The sequence below is a fragment of the Mustela putorius genome, unplaced genomic scaffold (assembly GCF_011764305.1).
Source record: "Mustela putorius furo isolate JIRA1106 unplaced genomic scaffold, ASM1176430v1.1 tig00003869_pilon_pilon_pilon, whole genome shotgun sequence".
NCBI classification, from domain to species: domain Eukaryota; kingdom Metazoa; phylum Chordata; class Mammalia; order Carnivora; family Mustelidae; genus Mustela; species Mustela putorius.
Genome location: NW_025422021.1, coordinates 20,568,103 through 20,585,286, shown reverse-complemented (window position 1 = coordinate 20,585,286; position 17,184 = coordinate 20,568,103). Strand labels below are relative to the sequence as shown.

The following is a 17,184-nucleotide window of genomic DNA, read 5'->3' as shown; positions in this document are numbered from 1 at the left end:
AATAGCTTTTGAAAAACAGTAATAATTGAGATTAGTAAGGTACTCTCAATATGAAGGAAATTGGCATTAGGGAAGTTTTCTGCATCCAACTGAGGAAATAATTGTTTTCTAAATAGAACTTCTCTAGCGATCAATGTTTCTGATATAAAGAGAGGCCCTATTATCAGACCTCCCAAACTACAATGCAGAGACCAAGTCAGCCTTTCTGAGTGCATTTCCATTTGCACACATGGCACCAAGTAAAGTCAAAGACCATCCACAAACCGGAAGAACTATGTTGCTGAGCACAGTTCAGTGATTACACTGCTCTAGACTTCTTGGATCTAAGATTTAAAGGGTGAAATATAGGTGGGGGTTGGACTACTATCCTATTGTATTAGATTACAGGTAGAATTTTTTCTGAAAGGTGTTTTTGAATGTTTTGGGCACATATTTTATTAAAAGATTTTTTATTAAAGATGCAATCTGGGACTCTGCCAAGCATATTCATTTCAAGATGTGGAGACAGCCTCTGGCTTTGGGCTCTGTCCTGTCTACATCTTATGAGAAGAGAACTGATGTGGTTTTGGACACACACCCATTAAATAAGGAAATAGAGCTCCGATGAAAGGGGGGAGAAACGTGTCTCGATCCAGACAGACCCTAAATTTTTCACTCTCTGGGGAGAAGAAAGAAGGCAACCTCAGAGGAACTTGTTGGTAGCGAGAGCCGCTGCAAAGAAATGAAATGGAGGTGCGCTTCTAAGGGCATCACAGCGTGTTCAAAGAGCTCGGAATTCTTTGAGGCTTCTCTTCTCAGGCCTTTTTTTCCTGAAAATCAGTCTCTTTTATATGTTCCTGACTCTGTGGTCTGAAAACATAACTTTCTTAGTTTTCTTTAAAGATAATGGCTTTCTGTTTTGAAAAGCTGCCTGCTCACACACTGTGAAAAAGGGAGACATTGGGAGCTTAAATTCAGCAGTGAGTTAATATTCCTGTTGTAACGCAAATTTATATCATTTTAAAGCCCATGAACGCGTTTGCAATTCTTACGCAGATAGATTATACTTATACTTAAATATATGGATATATATCAGAATGATTTTTATGACAGTCATAGTATATGCAACATATTCTTAAACTACAGTGATTCTCCATATGCAAAGGATTTTAAAACATGTATTTTTCTATGTAAACATGTTCTTGAGCTTAAAAATATTCCAAGCAGTGCTTCATTTTTACACTTTCCATAGCCTTCACATATCCTTTTTCATCTTTATTATACCCAGTGCCTAATCTAGTATCTGTCATATAATAGGTATTTAATAAATATTTGTGGAATGAATGAAGGCCCTGGAAGTTCATTTAGTGTTTCTGTGTCCCTTGTCCTTGGCAATATGTTCCTTAAGCAGCCTAGCTTTTTATTTTTCCAAAGTAATAGGCATTTAAGTGTTTAAGAGTTGGGTAAAATACCCAGAAGCCTGATCGAGAAAAGTCTGGAAGATAATGGAGTCCAGATTACAGGTAATTTTGTGGAGTCTGGGTAATAACCAAAGAGTAGGTGTTTCCATTTTTTGCTTTCTAAATTCTGACGGAAATAACAATAAAGATGTAAGTTGAATTGGCAGAGATCTTGCCCCAAGAGATTGTGAGAGCCAGAGAAAATGCAAGTGAAGATCACTTACCTTTGGTCTAGAGATTAACCCACTCCCTTGATCAGCAAATATGTATTGAGCACCTGCTCTGCCCAGACCACTGTGGAAAGTGCAAGGGATGTAAAGCCCCTTTTGACACTTGCCCACTTACCATGTGAGGTGGATTTAGACAACGCCTACCTCCACAGAGCAATCCTTTGTGCCTCACGCAGGAGAAGTTGTCACACTGGCAGAAGGGCCCATAAATGTTTCCATAGGGAGACAGGTGGCAGATGCACTGCCCACAGAAGCAGTCACCTCTTCCACTGCAGGAGGGGTGATCCGGGGCCTCTTTGCAGGACTCCGTGCTCAGTGTGTCCTCCCCACACTCACAGTGAGGACCCATGTGGCCAGGGTTGCAGGCGCACACCCCACACTGGAAGGAACCGTTTCCATTGTGGCATTTGGAGCTGTTCACCTCCACTTCTTTCTGACAGTCACATTTGCATTCCGGACTGACAAGTATTTCAAGGGCGTCCCCCAGCCCCACAGGCTTTATGATAATGTGCCTGTTTCTTCTCTCACAGTTTGGTATACTCACAGTCACGTTAAATGTAGCCTGGAAAAGAAAATACCAATTATCTTCTTCCATCCACCAAAATACATAGGAAGAAACAAAGTTGCATGGGGATCAGCTTTGTCAAAATCATTTATTAGGACATTTTTGAAATCGCTTTTGAAATTCTTAAAAGGAAAAATCTATCTTCGGAGCAACAAGGGAACTTCTGACTTACCTGAATATTTTTTCAGACAATCTATTGACCCTATACTTACTGTGTTTCCCACCTTCATGTGAGAGCATTTCTTTTGGTGTGGGAAGAGGGCCCCATTGTTACAGATGGCTGTGAAAGATAGGTTGAGTCCTTCTGTGTCTCCTAATACTTCCAGTTCCACCTCAGACCTCAGTTCCTTTAGTTAGGACATAAAGAGTTAAAATTACAACAAGAAAATACAACCAGAGGAATCTGTGAATCCTGTTCATTAAACTGCAAATGAATAAAATGAAATCGGGGTTAAAAGAAATTCACCATACCATCAATCAAGCAAGATAGCCAGCAAGACACACACACACACACACACACACACGCACACATAGTGCACATATACACACCATGTTTTATTGAGTCTAAGAAGCCATCAATTATAAATTACACAATTATTTTATGACAATGACATTATGACAAAATATCTCATGATCATTCTGTGCAACATATGAATCAATCCTATTAGTCTATCATGGCTTTGAAAATTATTTTACCCATTCCAGGGGGATTTGGCAAATTCTCCAGCCCTGAGTAGCATTGCTTAGCATCTAAAGGCATTTTTTTTTTTTTTTTGCTTGTATCTCAGTAACACAATATAACAACAGCTTTCTTTACTTGTAAGTATCATCATTTCTTAGGTCCCATAAAGCAGCTGGTTCTGCTTTGCCAAGAATGCCGAATTAAAGTCATTCCTTTGACAATGAATATTTGCTTCACTGATATCGAATTTATACCCGCTGCTCTGTTTTGGTACATTGCTGCATATACAACAACTTTTCATTTCAATATCAAATCATAGTGCAATCTTTTTGAAAATATTTAAAAATGGCAATTATGCTCAACACCTATAGCACCAATAGTGTACTTAACAAATTGAGGTGACAACAACATAGAGAGTTAGGGCCAATTTCATATATTTGCAGGCAATGAATACTACATTGTGACTTCTACCCCGCATTTGTAAGACACCATTAATCATAAAACATCCCAATTTTAGAGATATTAAATGTGGGAGAAACTGTTCCTCAAAATCAATATTGGAATTTATTATGTACCCATTGTACATTTAATGTAGACTTGGGTCTGGAGAATGAGTTTAAGATAGGATTTCTGCCCTCAAGATGATTATCATTTTGATGAGAAAAAAAACAAATAAGATGGCACCAAGTAGAGCAGTCAACTTACAGGTCAATGAATGTACCATTAGGTTTAAAAAATTGTGTCATACAGACGCAAGTTTGGGATAGTTCAGAAAAGAGTGGTCAGTGAAGGCTAAAGTATTAGAAGTCCTTAATGGCTATGTTGGATGTGGATCTGTGGACAGGATGACAATGGTGTCTTGGGGGAAGGGACCAGGAGAGAGAAAGCCCAGTCCCCGAGGATATATAATGGGGAAAATTGGGGCTTAGATCCAGCCCAGACTCCTGCTGTGCTGGGAGACACCATACAACAAAGAGTCTTGAAGTTTGCAGAGATGACTTTAGACCTGTGGGAATCATTCCCTATAGCTTTAAAGTAGGGGTCCAATCCGCTGAAAATACAGCTGCAAGGAAGTTGTCAGGGAGGTGTGTGCAGGACAGACTTTCGGTCTGTCAGACTTCCAGGTGAGGAGTTAAGTAGACTGGAGTCAAGAAAGATGGGGTGTTGTATCCACCGTAGCCTGAGGCACAGGGATCAGGCACCTGGGGTGCTTCGTAAATGGGATGACGTAGATTGAAGAGAGAAGGACTAGATATGAAATATCTAGGTTATGACAGGGGAGAGATAAGGGCAAGGCTTTCATGGGGGAAGATTGTCAGGGAAAACGGAAGAAAGATTTATTTGTTATGGGGAAATCTAGTGTTATTACGTAGACTTTGTCTGTTCCTCTTTCTTTTATAAAATAAAAGTCTGTATTTGGAGGAAAAAATGATGAGAAATGAAAGCAATAAAACAATAAAAATAAATCGTAAGACACTATGAGTTGAGTAATACTTCAGTACATCTAAGATTTGAGTCCCTATCCTCCTTGAATTTTAAAAGCATATTCAGCTTCAGATTTTCCTTAACTATAATTTTGCCAACAGCTTAGTAAGATGACCCTATTTTCCTCCAAATTCTAAGTTGCTGACTAAATTCTAAGTCATTCTTCTTCTCTGCTTTTACATTTGCCCCATATCATCACTCCTTCAGTAGGTGGACATAAGGCTGATTTTTTAAAATATGGTCTTGATCAGCGATTGAAGTGTCATTTCTCAGTCATAAAGATGATTTCTTTCATGTCTTAAGATTTCAAATTCTGCAAATTTAGCATTAAGATTTACTTTTTTTTTTTTTTTAAGATTTTATTTATTTATTTGAGAGAGAATGAGTGAGAGAGAGCATGAGAGAGGAGAAGGTCAGAGGGAGAAACAGACTCCCCAAGGAGCTGGGAGCCCAATGCGGGACTTGATCCTGGAAGTCCGGGGTCGTGACCTGAGCCGAAGGTAGTTGCTCAACCAACGAAGCCACCCAGGTGCCCTAAAATTTACTCTTTAAATCTGTTTCAACTAGTTACATTATAAGTTTATTTATCCAGAAAATATTCATTGACTTTGATGATGTGCCAAACACTGGCCCAGGTGCTTGGGAAGCAAAACCCACAAAGATAGCTGATCTTTTGTAGTTTATATGCCAGTGTGAAAAGTCAGAGAGGAAACAATATAATACATAAGAAAATTATGTAGCATGCCAAGAGGTGATAAATGCTATGTAAAACATTAGGGTGGGAAAATGAGGATTAAGAGACTGTGTGTAGGGGTGTAGTCTGCGATTTTAAAAAAATTAATTAGAGTAGGATTCAGTGAGAATCCAGTAGGAAGGTTACATTTTGAGGAAGTGAGGAATCAGCATGCAGATATCTGTCGAAAGAGTGGTTTAGGAAAAGGGTACAGTCAGTGCAAAGGCCCTAAGGCCAGAGTATGTCTGACTTGCTCTGGAAACAGAATAGCCAGGAGTCTAGAGTTGTTTTACTGTATCAATTCTCTGATGGAGTAATAGAAGGTGAAGTCACAGAGGTAATGGGTGGAGGAGAACAGATCTGGTAGGGTCCTTGTAGGTGGTTGTAAAGAAGGTGGCAATTATTCTACATAAAATGAGAAAACAATTAAGGGTATGTATAAAAGAGTGTTATGACCTTACTTAATATTTTTAAAGGAAAAGGCTGGTGTGTGCATATGATTTGTGTGTGTTTTGTTGTTGTTGTTGCTTGTTTTTTGAACAGAATGTAGGAAACCAAAGGTGGAAACGAGAAATAGCATTTAGGAGGCTTTTGCAGTCATTCAAGTGAGTAAAAATGGTGGCTCCCATCAGGATGAAGGCAGTAGAGGCAGTGTCAGGATCAAATTATAAGCAATTTTGAAGGCAGAACCAGCATGATTTTCTGATGGATTAAATATGCATGATAAGAAAAAGAGGAGAGTCAAAGATCAGTACAAGCTTTTTGGCCCTACCAACATGAAGCATGGGATTACCATGAATTGAGAAGGAGAAAACTACTGGTGAAGTATGTGTAGGAGCATCCAGGTTATCCTCCTAAATTGCCAACTAAGATATCAACTGATTTCCCAGACATCTGCACTTGGATCTCTCCTAGAGAAATATATATAGCTTGATTGCTGGGCAGCATCGAGGGTCTTCCTGAGGTCCATGATCATGAATTTAAAGCACAATTGTAGGTTTTTCCCTTCCTGTTCAGCTGTGCAGGATAAATAGATAGTTGGGATTAACCAGGACCAGGACTGGCTAAGCAACCCCAGTGGAGCCGTAAAGGGCATGGGAGGTGAGGGTGTTTCTACAGAATGATCGTAATGGTTGAATTTAAACTGGGGGCCCAGGCACAAGAGGACATCAAGCGGGTGAGGAACTGAAAAGAGAAGGTAGGGTCACTTGAATAAAAAGAGAGAGAGAGAGTAGGGTCAACTCATTGAAGATCCTGATGGGTTGGAAGAAATACTAGGGGAACTAGTATTTCTACTAGTTCCTAGTCACTACTAGGAGAGTGAGATGAAAAAGTAGGAAGTGGTGGGCAGGGATTGGATTGTACGAAGCTGAGATTATAGAGAAGTCTCTTAGCAACAACAAAGTTTAAGGTATGACAAAAGAGGGGGACAAGGTCATTTTAGAAGAGTTCAAGAAACAGAAGCCAGGGTACAGGAAGGAATATGTGTATACTGAAACTGAAATCATCAGGAGGTAAAGCAGGAGTAACGTTAGAGGCGGTGGCTCTAAGAGTCAGGAGCAAAAGAAGTGAGGGATAAGATCTGCATGTCTGTGAATTTGAAATTAGGAAGAGTGGGTGATGTAATCTGACCAAAATAAGGGAAATCTTAACACTGATATAATTGGAATATCATCTTGCAGATTTGGCCAGGAATATTTTCATGTGAATTTCTCAAAGAAAGGACATAAATGTTTATATGTATATTTCATCCAATCATTCACTCATTTATCGAGCATCTACTATGAGCCAGACAAAACAAAACAAACCTAGTCACTTCCCTTCTGGAGCTTAAATGCTACTAGGAGAGCTTGCCAGGGGGAGCACTGATATTTTAGTATCTTTTATTACATGGTTAAGAAAGGAAGAAAATTAGGGAATGATGGTCAAATTAATACACATCTGGTATTTAAGGGTTTTAATGTCAATATGTCATTGTAAAACACTGAGCTGAAATTCATAGCCACTAATTATAAACAAACATTGTCTACCTCTGCCCCATCAGAAGTTAGTCAGAAGTATTTTCTCTCAATCTATTCTCTTTCCTTTCTATCTTTTTTTTTTTTTAAAGATTTTATTTATTTATTTGACAGAGAGAGATCACAAGTAGGCAGAGAGGCAGGCAGAGAGAGAGAGAGGAGAAAACAGGCTCCTTGCTGAGCAGAGAGCCCGATGCGGGGCTCGATCCCAGGACCCTGAGATCATGACCTGAGCCGAAGGCAGCGGCTTAACCCACTGAGCCACCCAGGCACCCCCTTTCTATCTTTTTATAGACTTAAAAGAAATCAACTCGATGGATCCCCATATTTTATTTTATTTTTTATTTTTTAAAAATTCTGTAGAGGGGGAGGGACAGAAGGAGAGAAAGAATCCCAGCTTGGAGCCAGATCATGACTTGAGCGGAGACTCAAGAGTTGGTCACTTAACTGCCTGAGCTACCCAGGTGCCCCGGGGTCCCCGTAATTTTAATGTCCTTTTAGAATACATTTAAAAATAACTGAACAGAAAAACATTTCGAACTAGTGCCAAGAGCTATCACATACTTCATTCAGTGAATCATGACGTTATAAAGTAACTCCAGAGCAAGATTATATAGTAGAAGAATAATAGACACTTCTTTATATTTTTGGATAGTAAAATAAGGACATGAGATGCACTTTAAATGTTTGATGCATTGATTCTATCACCCGTAAGTTATGTGGATGATTTGGGACCAAACAAAGTGAGACAGAAACCCAGACAGAGTCAGCAGGGACATGGAAGGAGCTTGTCAAACAAGAGGAAGAAATGTTTTTGGCGTTCATGGTTTTCTAATTTGCTGAAATCCTTTGAAGATGTTAGTGGCCAATGCTTCTGAGCGTTCTCGGTTAAAGAAAATGGAGTGTCTTCTAATGCAGTGGAGGATTGCCGTGTGATTTTATCTGATTCTACACTTAAAACTTTAATTACTGCATAAGAGGGAGAATGGTTTTTCTCGTATTTTGTTGACAAGCTTTCCTGTCTGGAAGAATTTCAAGTATGAGCTAACATGGTAGTTAATTTTTGATGTGAGTTAAGAAAACTGAAGTTTCTGAGGCTGTAAGTTCAAAAAACCCCACCTCATCGTTTTAATGGACACATCTATTATTTTGTTCTCTGAGGAAATGTGTTTGAGAAGAAATACCTTGTTTTTCCCCTGTAAGGTGAGTTTCAAAATTGGTGGAGTGCTGTCAAAATCAATGGGGAGTATTTTTTCAAAATGTGTAGCTCTTCTTTTCCTTAAATTTCTCCTAAGACTCTGTGAATGGAATCTGTCTACACCTATTTTTAAAAGCTTCCCCGATGATTCTGAAATGTTTAGTTAAGGACACCTGGGTCAGTATATGTTAAGTATTGGCATATAGTGCATGTAGGTCATTTATTTATAATTTCAAAACATCCAAAATTAAAATTTTATTTATTTGTTATTATGTAACTGCTGTTTAGAATAACTATTGGAGCTTTACTGCTTTATAAAAATTTACTTTTTTCATTCCTGTTCTAATTTAGAGCTTCCTTTTCACCTTTGTGCGGGTGCCTATGGGCCCGTGTATGTATTTTTTTTTTGTAAGTTAAAGCAACAAAGGGAAATGGTACTTAGGAAACAAAATTTAAAAAAGAATTGGTAACTGGCCATCTACCATTGATTAATTAAGTTATGAAATAGGGACAAGGCAAGAGAACATAGCAACCCTATAGTTATGTATTTTATTTTAAGGGAGGAATGCTGTCCTCTGGTACTAATTTATCAAGTCAAGGCAAAAAAAAATTATGTCTCTGTGTATAAACATATGTATATATGTCTCTCTCTCTATGTATATATCCACAAAAATGAAAAATTCCTTGGTTCTCAAAAGTAGAGAATCAACAAAGTCTTTGGTGCCTTTTTTCTCTTTGAGTCATGAGGTAGTCTTATGAAGCCTGTGGAGTTAGTTCTCCACATAGTTCTGTTACTCACTGCTGTTTTAAACTGAATTTTTTTTTCCAAGCAGAGAAGAGGGGAGCTTAATCATAGAGCTCATGGAGCCTTTCAATAAAATTAAAATTTTACTATTGGTTATAATTACAAAACTAACCTCAACTTTATGATCAAAGTTATGATTTTTCTACTTTCTGCCTCACCTTTCAAAAAGACTATCTGCAAATAAGGAGAACGAAATTGATATTTTGGCTGCATAAATGCAGAGAGATTTTCTTTGGATAAGTACTCCCTCCCCTAACAAATCCGAGAACATTTAACTGCCTAAAACACATCTTAGTTTTTGAATACCACAGAAATGCAAAAAAAAAAAAAAAAAAAAAGCCAACTATAAAATATCATACTTCATAAGCCGAGATGATCAGCTGGAGAATGTTTCCGGAGTCCTTTTGAAGTAGCCCAACTGTGGCTCCAGGAATGAGTTTTGCATAATTCTGTAAACAAAAAAGAATGTCAATCTTCTCCCTATAATCAAGAAATGTTAAGTGTGGGTTTCAGCCTGATGGTTGCGATCACCTCTATTTAACTGGCTGGGGGAAACAGGATCCTGGTAATAAACCAGTGTTTCTCCTGAAACTGTGGTCCTGCCTGCTGCTCCTTCCTGTGCACAAGTGGGAAACAGACTGGCCAGAGTTGCCATTGGGGACATCAAGTGTGCGTGGTTGCCTTAGTCTAGAACTGTGATTTATATCACAACTGTAGTCAAGTCTCAAATAATAATAGCACGTATATACTGTCTTCCATTTGCAGAACATCTTTTGTCCAAAAAATTCTGAGCGCGCTACCAGGAGCTATCTTCTCTTTTTTGGTAATGTTATGGAAACCCAAGTTCAACAGTGGCCCCTCTCTGCCATCAGGTTGCTCTCTGCGAGTCTTTCAACCCAGGGGTCTTTAATTGTCAATCGCTTGATGGTGAAAAGGAGTGAGTTATTTGGAGGCTTGCAGTTAGCCCTCTTTTCTAGTGGTAATGAGCAGTCTTTTGGGGATGTCACCGTGGGGCTGGGGTTGACTGGAACTGATGTCCACTCAGCACAATGGAGTCAGTCAGAACCTATCTCTAAACCATCTGCATGCTCCCACCTGCAGAGAACTCATGTTAGTTCAGCAACACTCCAGGGATCAAGCAGGACCAGGGAATGAGGCATTGCAAAGAAGGGAATTTTCCAGACCGCTGAAAATTACCCCTCCCTTAAGTTTTATGTTTTAAAACTTATTTTCAAATGAAAAGTTTTTAAAGGATATGGTACACATCTCTGTTTTCTTAAATAAAGATTCCCAAGCATACTTGGACTGTTTTCTTGAAGCAACAGTCATACTTATCAATATTAACCATAGCTCTATAATCATCAAATACTTCTACAGTCCACGGGTAGATCACATTCATACCGAGTGGTCCCCAACTGCTATGCTTTTGCTTCTTTTCTTTGTTTTTAAATAGTTTCTATCTTCTCCTTGTTAAGCTGTAAGATATCACTGACCTACCAGTTTTCACATTCATTCATTTACTGTTGCATTCAACACATATTAAGTAGGCTTGATTTGTTGTGCTATGTCAAGAAGAGATTATCACTCTTTTTTTTTTTTTTTTTTTTTTTTGTCAACTGTGGTGTCCTGAGTTGCTGTGTGTTGTGAAGACGGATGACTGAATTTATTAAAATGTCACATAGAGGGGTGCCTGGGTGGCTCAGTGGGTTAAAGCCTCTGCCTTCAACTCAGGTCTGATCCCAGGGTCCTGGGATCGAGCCCTGCATCAGGCTCTCTACTCAGCGGGAAGCCTGCTTCTCTCTCTCTCTCTCTCTGCCTGCTTCTCTGCCTACTTGTGATCTCTGTCTGTCAAATAAATAAATAAAATCTAAAAAAAAAAAAAAGTCACATAGAAAGAGAAATAAGTTTTGAGTGAAGGATTTAGGGCACCTCATCTAATTCAAACATAATGGTATCTTGTCTTATTCCCAAGAAAATTTAAGTAGCTTAGAAGATGTACTAGAAGACTAAGTTAGAATTAATAGTAATTAGTAGCTATAATCATGATATTAGGGAAACAGGTCAGGTCAAGGGGAGGCAAGGAGAGGAACAAATGAAGCCAGGGTGATGTTAGAACACCAACATGTTCTAGGAGGGCTCAGGCACTTGCTAGAGGTGCGTACCTGGGGTAACTCCAAGGTCTTTACAACTCTTACGTGGAAAAAATGGTTGGTGCTTTTAATTGGTGGATTTTGTAATATTTCACTTATTTCAGTGTTTATGACTGTGTTTAAGTTTGAAGCTGATGGAAATATGAACTCTTACAAGCATCAGTTGTCACTCTGCCCTGACACTACGTTTCATTTTTGAAGGGGTCACGGACAGTAATCCAGGTAACATTCCTCTCATAACCCGGTGCCCCACATCACTGCCCATAGGAGGTGGGCCCCACTCTGTTTCCCTGAGTCAGGGAGAACTTGTCAAATATGACGAAGGCACCGGTTCATTGACTTGCCTTTTCAAATAAACACATGTCAAAAGGGCCGTGAAGCATGAGACCTGTGGTTAACAGTGAATACTTAAATAGGAACTTGAATCTCACTCAAGGGGAGCTGGAATGTGTGTAAATTTGACTGGTCCCAAAAGTGAAGGCAAAAGGAAACTTTAAAGCTTGATGAAGAAAGGTTTGGATCTTCCTGAAAAAGAATGTCATGGCTCTTAGCTTTGCACGAAACTGCTAGCCTTGTAAAATGCCCTGGTTTCTCCAAGGCCAAGGTATAAGGGGGACTTTCCATAAGCACTAGTTCAAGTAGCCTCTAAATTTTGGGTTAATTTGTATTTAATACAGCCAAATCCATCTACTTCCTAGAGCATAATTATGAACCTGCATGTGGTATGACATTTGCCATTTGGCTATTAGGACAAGTAGTTTAGCATTAATCGCCTTTGCTGATTGCTACTAGAGCAAGGGTACAAAGGAGTTGGCAGCTAGTAGCAGTACCCTGTGATGACTCTGACAATTGTGTAGAGGAAAACTATTAATTAATTTCTGGATGCTGATTCCTCCCAAAAGCATTGCAAATAATTAACTGAAAACATGGACAATTTGGCTTCCTGATCTAACGCTATAAAAAATTATACTTTAAGTCTTGTACTATTATGATTACTATAAATATCATGTGTCAAATGCCTTTCTTTCGTTAAAGCCCTAAAGTGCTATTATAAATTGTCCTGATTAAACATGTTTAGTGTTAGAAAAAGGATAATTTTGCATGCCTGGATGTGATAAATTACAGCACCGTGACTGTAAAAGATAACTCTTGGTATTAGAAATGGTGAACTCTAAAAACATGATGTTTTATGAGTGATTAAAAATGCCAGCTCTTGGGCTTGAATTTCTTGGGCTTGAATTCCCTCTTATCTGCCCATGGATTATCCTAATTATGGATTTTTCTCCCTCTCCTGCTACCATGCCACCCAGGAGTTCCCAAGGTTACTTTTCTTATTCGTGTTTGCAAAGTTGGCTTTTACCGATTACCTTAGTTTTCTAAACTTCCCTCATCAAACCCTATTTATTTGCTCACTATGCTCCCATCTCAAAAAAAGATTTCCTATTTGTCCAACAGTTTGCATTTGCTCCTTAGAAATTTCCTCCTTGTCTAGGAAGAAGGATAAGAAGAGAACAGGGGGTGGGGGTTCTGTGCCTGGAAGGCTCAGTTGTTAAGTGTCTGCCTTTGGCTTGGGTCATGATCCCAGGGTACTGGGATTGAGCCCTGCATCAGGCTCTCTGCTCAGCAGGGAGCCTGCTTCCCCCACCCCCACTTGTGATCTCTTTCTGTTAAATAAATAAATAAAATCTTAAAAAAAATTTTTTTTAATTAAAAAAAAAAAAAAAAGAAGAGGACAGGGGGTCATTTAGTGGACAGGCAACAAAGGATAGAGAGGAAAGTGCCTGAATTCACATCTGCGCTCTGGGCTTCTCTCAGGAATGTCTCCAAAGTCAGGGCCTCTTGGTGTCTGGCTGCTAGAACAAACTCTCGGGTGTGTACTCCTGCTTTGTTGAGGGCAATTGCATACCTGCCACTCCAGCTACCCACAGGCAGACTACTGGTTGGCTTTTTCTTCAAAGAAACTCAAACTAAGGACCTTGGCAGATACTTGGCTGCTTTTGGTGCTAGAAGAGACATTCTTATGTGACCTGCATTCTTGCTTTGACTGCACTTCCTGTTGGGCTCACTCATCTCCAGGTTTATGCACTGGGAATATGGGAACTATATCCTTGCTGGACATCTTGAGTGGGTTTCTGTCTTAGATGGTTACCCTCCTGAACTCCTTCTGTCCTACCGTTGTGCCATTTCTGCTTTGGTCTCAAAGACTCTTCACCACCTGAGACTCAGGAGCCACCATTTTATACAGAGCATGCTACACATGTCCCTCATCAGAGGGCAGAGAGGTTGACTTCCCATCTATATGCTAGTAGCCATTTTAGTAAAGAATGTGCAGAACCGGGGCGCCTGGGTGGCTCAGTGGGTTAAGAATGTGCAGAACCAATCTGCTGCTTGTCTTTACGCTTTATGCTTGCTTAACTCTTTCTGCAAAAGTTCATTAATATGGAGGAACTTTATGCTCAGCACCATTTACTTTCCATATTATATAATTAATCAACATTAGTATTTCTGGTCTTAAACTATATTACTAAATATTGTTTGTTTGCTAAAATACATTTAGTCAAAGTTTGGCTTGTAGAGATTGAGAACCTGTGATGTTATATAGTACGTCCACAAATATTTTCAGTAATATCTCACTATATATATGTATAGTCATTACCTTGTATATCTTCAATTAGTAGCTACTATTTGTCCATTTTCTCTCTCAGAAACTTTAATGGCAGTATAACACACATGCATAGCCTACAAGTAATAACTATACAACATGAATATTTAAAAGTAAACAAATAGTATTCAATGAATATTTAAAAAGTAAACAAGCAAGTAATCACACCAAGATCAAGAAATAGAGCATAGTCAGCCCTCTGGAATCCTCCCTGTGCCGCTTCCCAGTGATTACCACCCTTAAATGGCTTAAGTAGGACACAAAAGTACTACCTATATAAAGGAAAGGAGTGATAAACAGGACTTAAAATAGGGATTTCTGTTCTGAAAAGATGCCTTTAAGAGAGTGAAGAGGGGCCTTTGAGTGGGAGAAAATATGTATAATACATACATCTGATTTGGCACCAGAATATCTAAACAACTCCTGCGTGTCGACAAGGAAAAGATATCTGGAAAAGACGGACATGCAAGTGGCAAAGGAGTATGGCAAACATGTTCAACATCATTAATCATTAGAGAAATAGAATGAGATGCCAGTGTGCACCAACTAGAACGTCTAAACTGTAAAAGAACTGACGATGCTCTCAAGTACTTTTCAGGGGGCGTCTACACTGGGACAACTACTTTGGAGAACTGGCAGGAGCTGCCAGTGTTGAATAAGAATATGGTTTATGGCTCTACAATCCCACTCCGTGGTTTGACCACTACAGAGCTGAACCAATGAGGTACGATTGCTCTGAGACAAACAAGTGCATAGAGAGGCATTCATTCTTATTGTCAAGAGGGTGATTTTGGTAATCAAGATGTCACCTACATTAGAGAAAGTACAGGTAATTCTTAAAGGGTCTTAGATCTTTCAGGTGTTTGGCTAATAAGGAATAATCAGTTCTTCTCTGGATTTCTTCTACTTGGGCGTTGGACCCAGGGGAACTAAACACTGGCAAACCCCTCAGCCCTCACAGCACAGCCTGCTTCTTTCTGAATCTCCATCTTCAGGAGCTGGTTTCAGGACCAGGTCCTCATGATCTCTATTCACCAATTCAGAGGGCCTCACAATGGGATAGAGAGGTCCTCACCAGCCTCCTGGCCTCCCCATGCACCTCCTGCCTTTGGACACCTACATCCTCAGGAAACCCAGGGATTCTGGAGCATCTGTTATTGTGGGCACTCTGGGACAGCCTTGGGGAAGTAACAGAAATTAATAGGACAGGACAACCTTGCTCTTTAGGTCCTTAGTTTCATATAGTTCTTTGTTCTGGTACAATGAGCCCATAATGTGGATTATCCTAAAGGTGCCCGGAGCTCACCTGTAGCCCACCATCATCTGGGAAAGAAGAACTAGAGCTAAGATTTGTGGTACCTGGTAGTTCCATCTCTTTCATTCTTACCACAATCACTTTCATTCAGGTACCATTATTATCTCTATTTTACTGCCAAGATATTGAAGCCCAGAGAACTTAGTTCGCTTGCCTGTGGACATCCAGCTTAGAAAGAGCTGGATTCATCTGCTCTGGTATTCTCTGCTCTGCTTTAGAACCAGATTCCTTAGCCAGGCCACTGACAGAAAGTGCCTGGCAATGATGGTTCTGGTCTGGTGATGTCATCGGTGAGCCTGAGAGATGTTAACAAATAAGTCTAAATTAACTGAATGTATTAGGTCCACAGGGCTGCTATATCTAAGTGGGTGGCTTAACTCAACAGAAATTTGTTATCTCACGGTTCTGGAGGCCAGAAGTCCGAGATCAAGGTGTCAACAGGGTACGCTTCCTTTGAAATCTGTGCTCGCCTCTTCCTAGCTTCTGGTGGTTGCTGACAGTCCTTGATGGTCCTGGGTTTGGAGATGCATTCCCTTGAGTTTTCACCTCCATCCTCACATAGTGTTCTCTTTTCTAGGTTTCCAGCTCTGGGCCTCTTCTCTCCTTATAAGCACACCACTCATGTTGGATTAAGGATCTACCCTGCTCAAGTACAATCACATCTTAACTAATGACATCTGCATTGCCCTGTTTCCAAATAACACCATACTCTGAGGTACTAGGGGTTAGTACTTTAACATATCTTTTGTGGGGATACAAGTCAACCCCCTGCAGTCTGCTAGGATTCTTTTGACTTGTTTAACCCTTAAACCCTTAGTTTTGGTTGGAGAAGGGAGTACCTTGCAGGATCACAGAGCTAATAAGAATTAGAAACACATCTTGACTCCAAAGCCAGTGCTCATTCTGCTCCCGCAGGCCCTTGCCGGGCCATGGCAGGAACGGGCGCAACTGCCAACTGCCATCAAGGGTGAGGCTTATTAGAAAGTTACGATAATAATGCTTTGTATTGATATATAGTGGGTTGGAGAATATAGAACATTTTCTTACCTGAAGCAAAAAGAAAGGAAGAAAAAGGTTGTGGCTATAATCACTTTCAAATGGAAAGGCTACATCTTGAAAGAAATGTAGCAAGTAGCAAAAGCATAGAAGCAATTTTTTTTTTTTTTTTTTTTTTGGTTCCCGGGGGACCATATTGTGCTATTTATCTGGTCAAAGGAAAACAGCTCTTTGCTGGTGATGCTTTGCTTTGTTGAGCAGTATGCTTCTTCCAGAGCTAATGGCGGGCTGGGTTTGCTGAAATAAGTCCTTCTGAAGGCAATCAGAAGGTTTTCTTTCCGTGAGGTCTTTCATTCTTGTGGGATTTTATTCTGCTCGTTTCTCTTGTTCATTATCGGTAAATGCAGGGCTCCCAGTATTATGCAAAAGTTTACCCCCAGGCTTGACTGTGTTACTAGGACACCCAAGATTCCAAAAAGAATATGTAATTGTTTCTGGCACAAGGTAGCACGAATGTCTGTCTCTCTGGGTTGCATGCTATCTGCTTTGCCTTCAGGCTTTCAATCGTCAGCATTCCACAGTCAGGCAGGCAGCAAAGGGAGTGTACTAATTAGATCAGGTGCTTGATCTTGAAGTCTGCACCAGCAATGACTAGGTAGTCGGCTTCGGAACTTTTGAGCACTACCTGTCTTTCTCCCAGTCTGCCCTGGAATGTAATTATCTTGTCAGCCAAGGAGCTGTAGCACGCAGCTGAACGAGAGTGCTCGGCAGCAGTGACAGAGTGATAAGGGAAGACGAATGGACCCACCGTGCATGACTGTGCTGAGACAAACAAATGCACACAGAAGCATTGGAGAATGGAGACTTAGAGAACAAAGACGCTACCCTATTTGTTGCTGAGGAGAC

The 17,184-nt window shown here is 40.0% G+C and overlaps 1 protein-coding gene across 4 annotated transcripts in view; it reads right to left on the bottom strand.

Moving 5' to 3' along the window:
* ITGB6 (integrin subunit beta 6) overlaps positions 1-17,184 on the bottom strand; it is a 126,502-nt gene that overhangs the window by 24,617 nt on the left and 84,701 nt on the right. For all 4 annotated transcript variants that reach the window (XM_004743928.3, XM_004743927.3, XM_045066833.1 and 1 more), the window contains 3 exons: positions 9,515-9,604; positions 2,447-2,581; positions 1,814-2,231 (listed from right to left, as the gene is read on the bottom strand). In XM_004743928.3, coding sequence (XP_004743985.1) covers positions 1,814-2,231; positions 2,447-2,581; positions 9,515-9,604 — 643 coding nt within the window. The remainder of the gene's footprint in view (positions 1-1,813; positions 2,232-2,446; positions 2,582-9,514; positions 9,605-17,184) is intronic.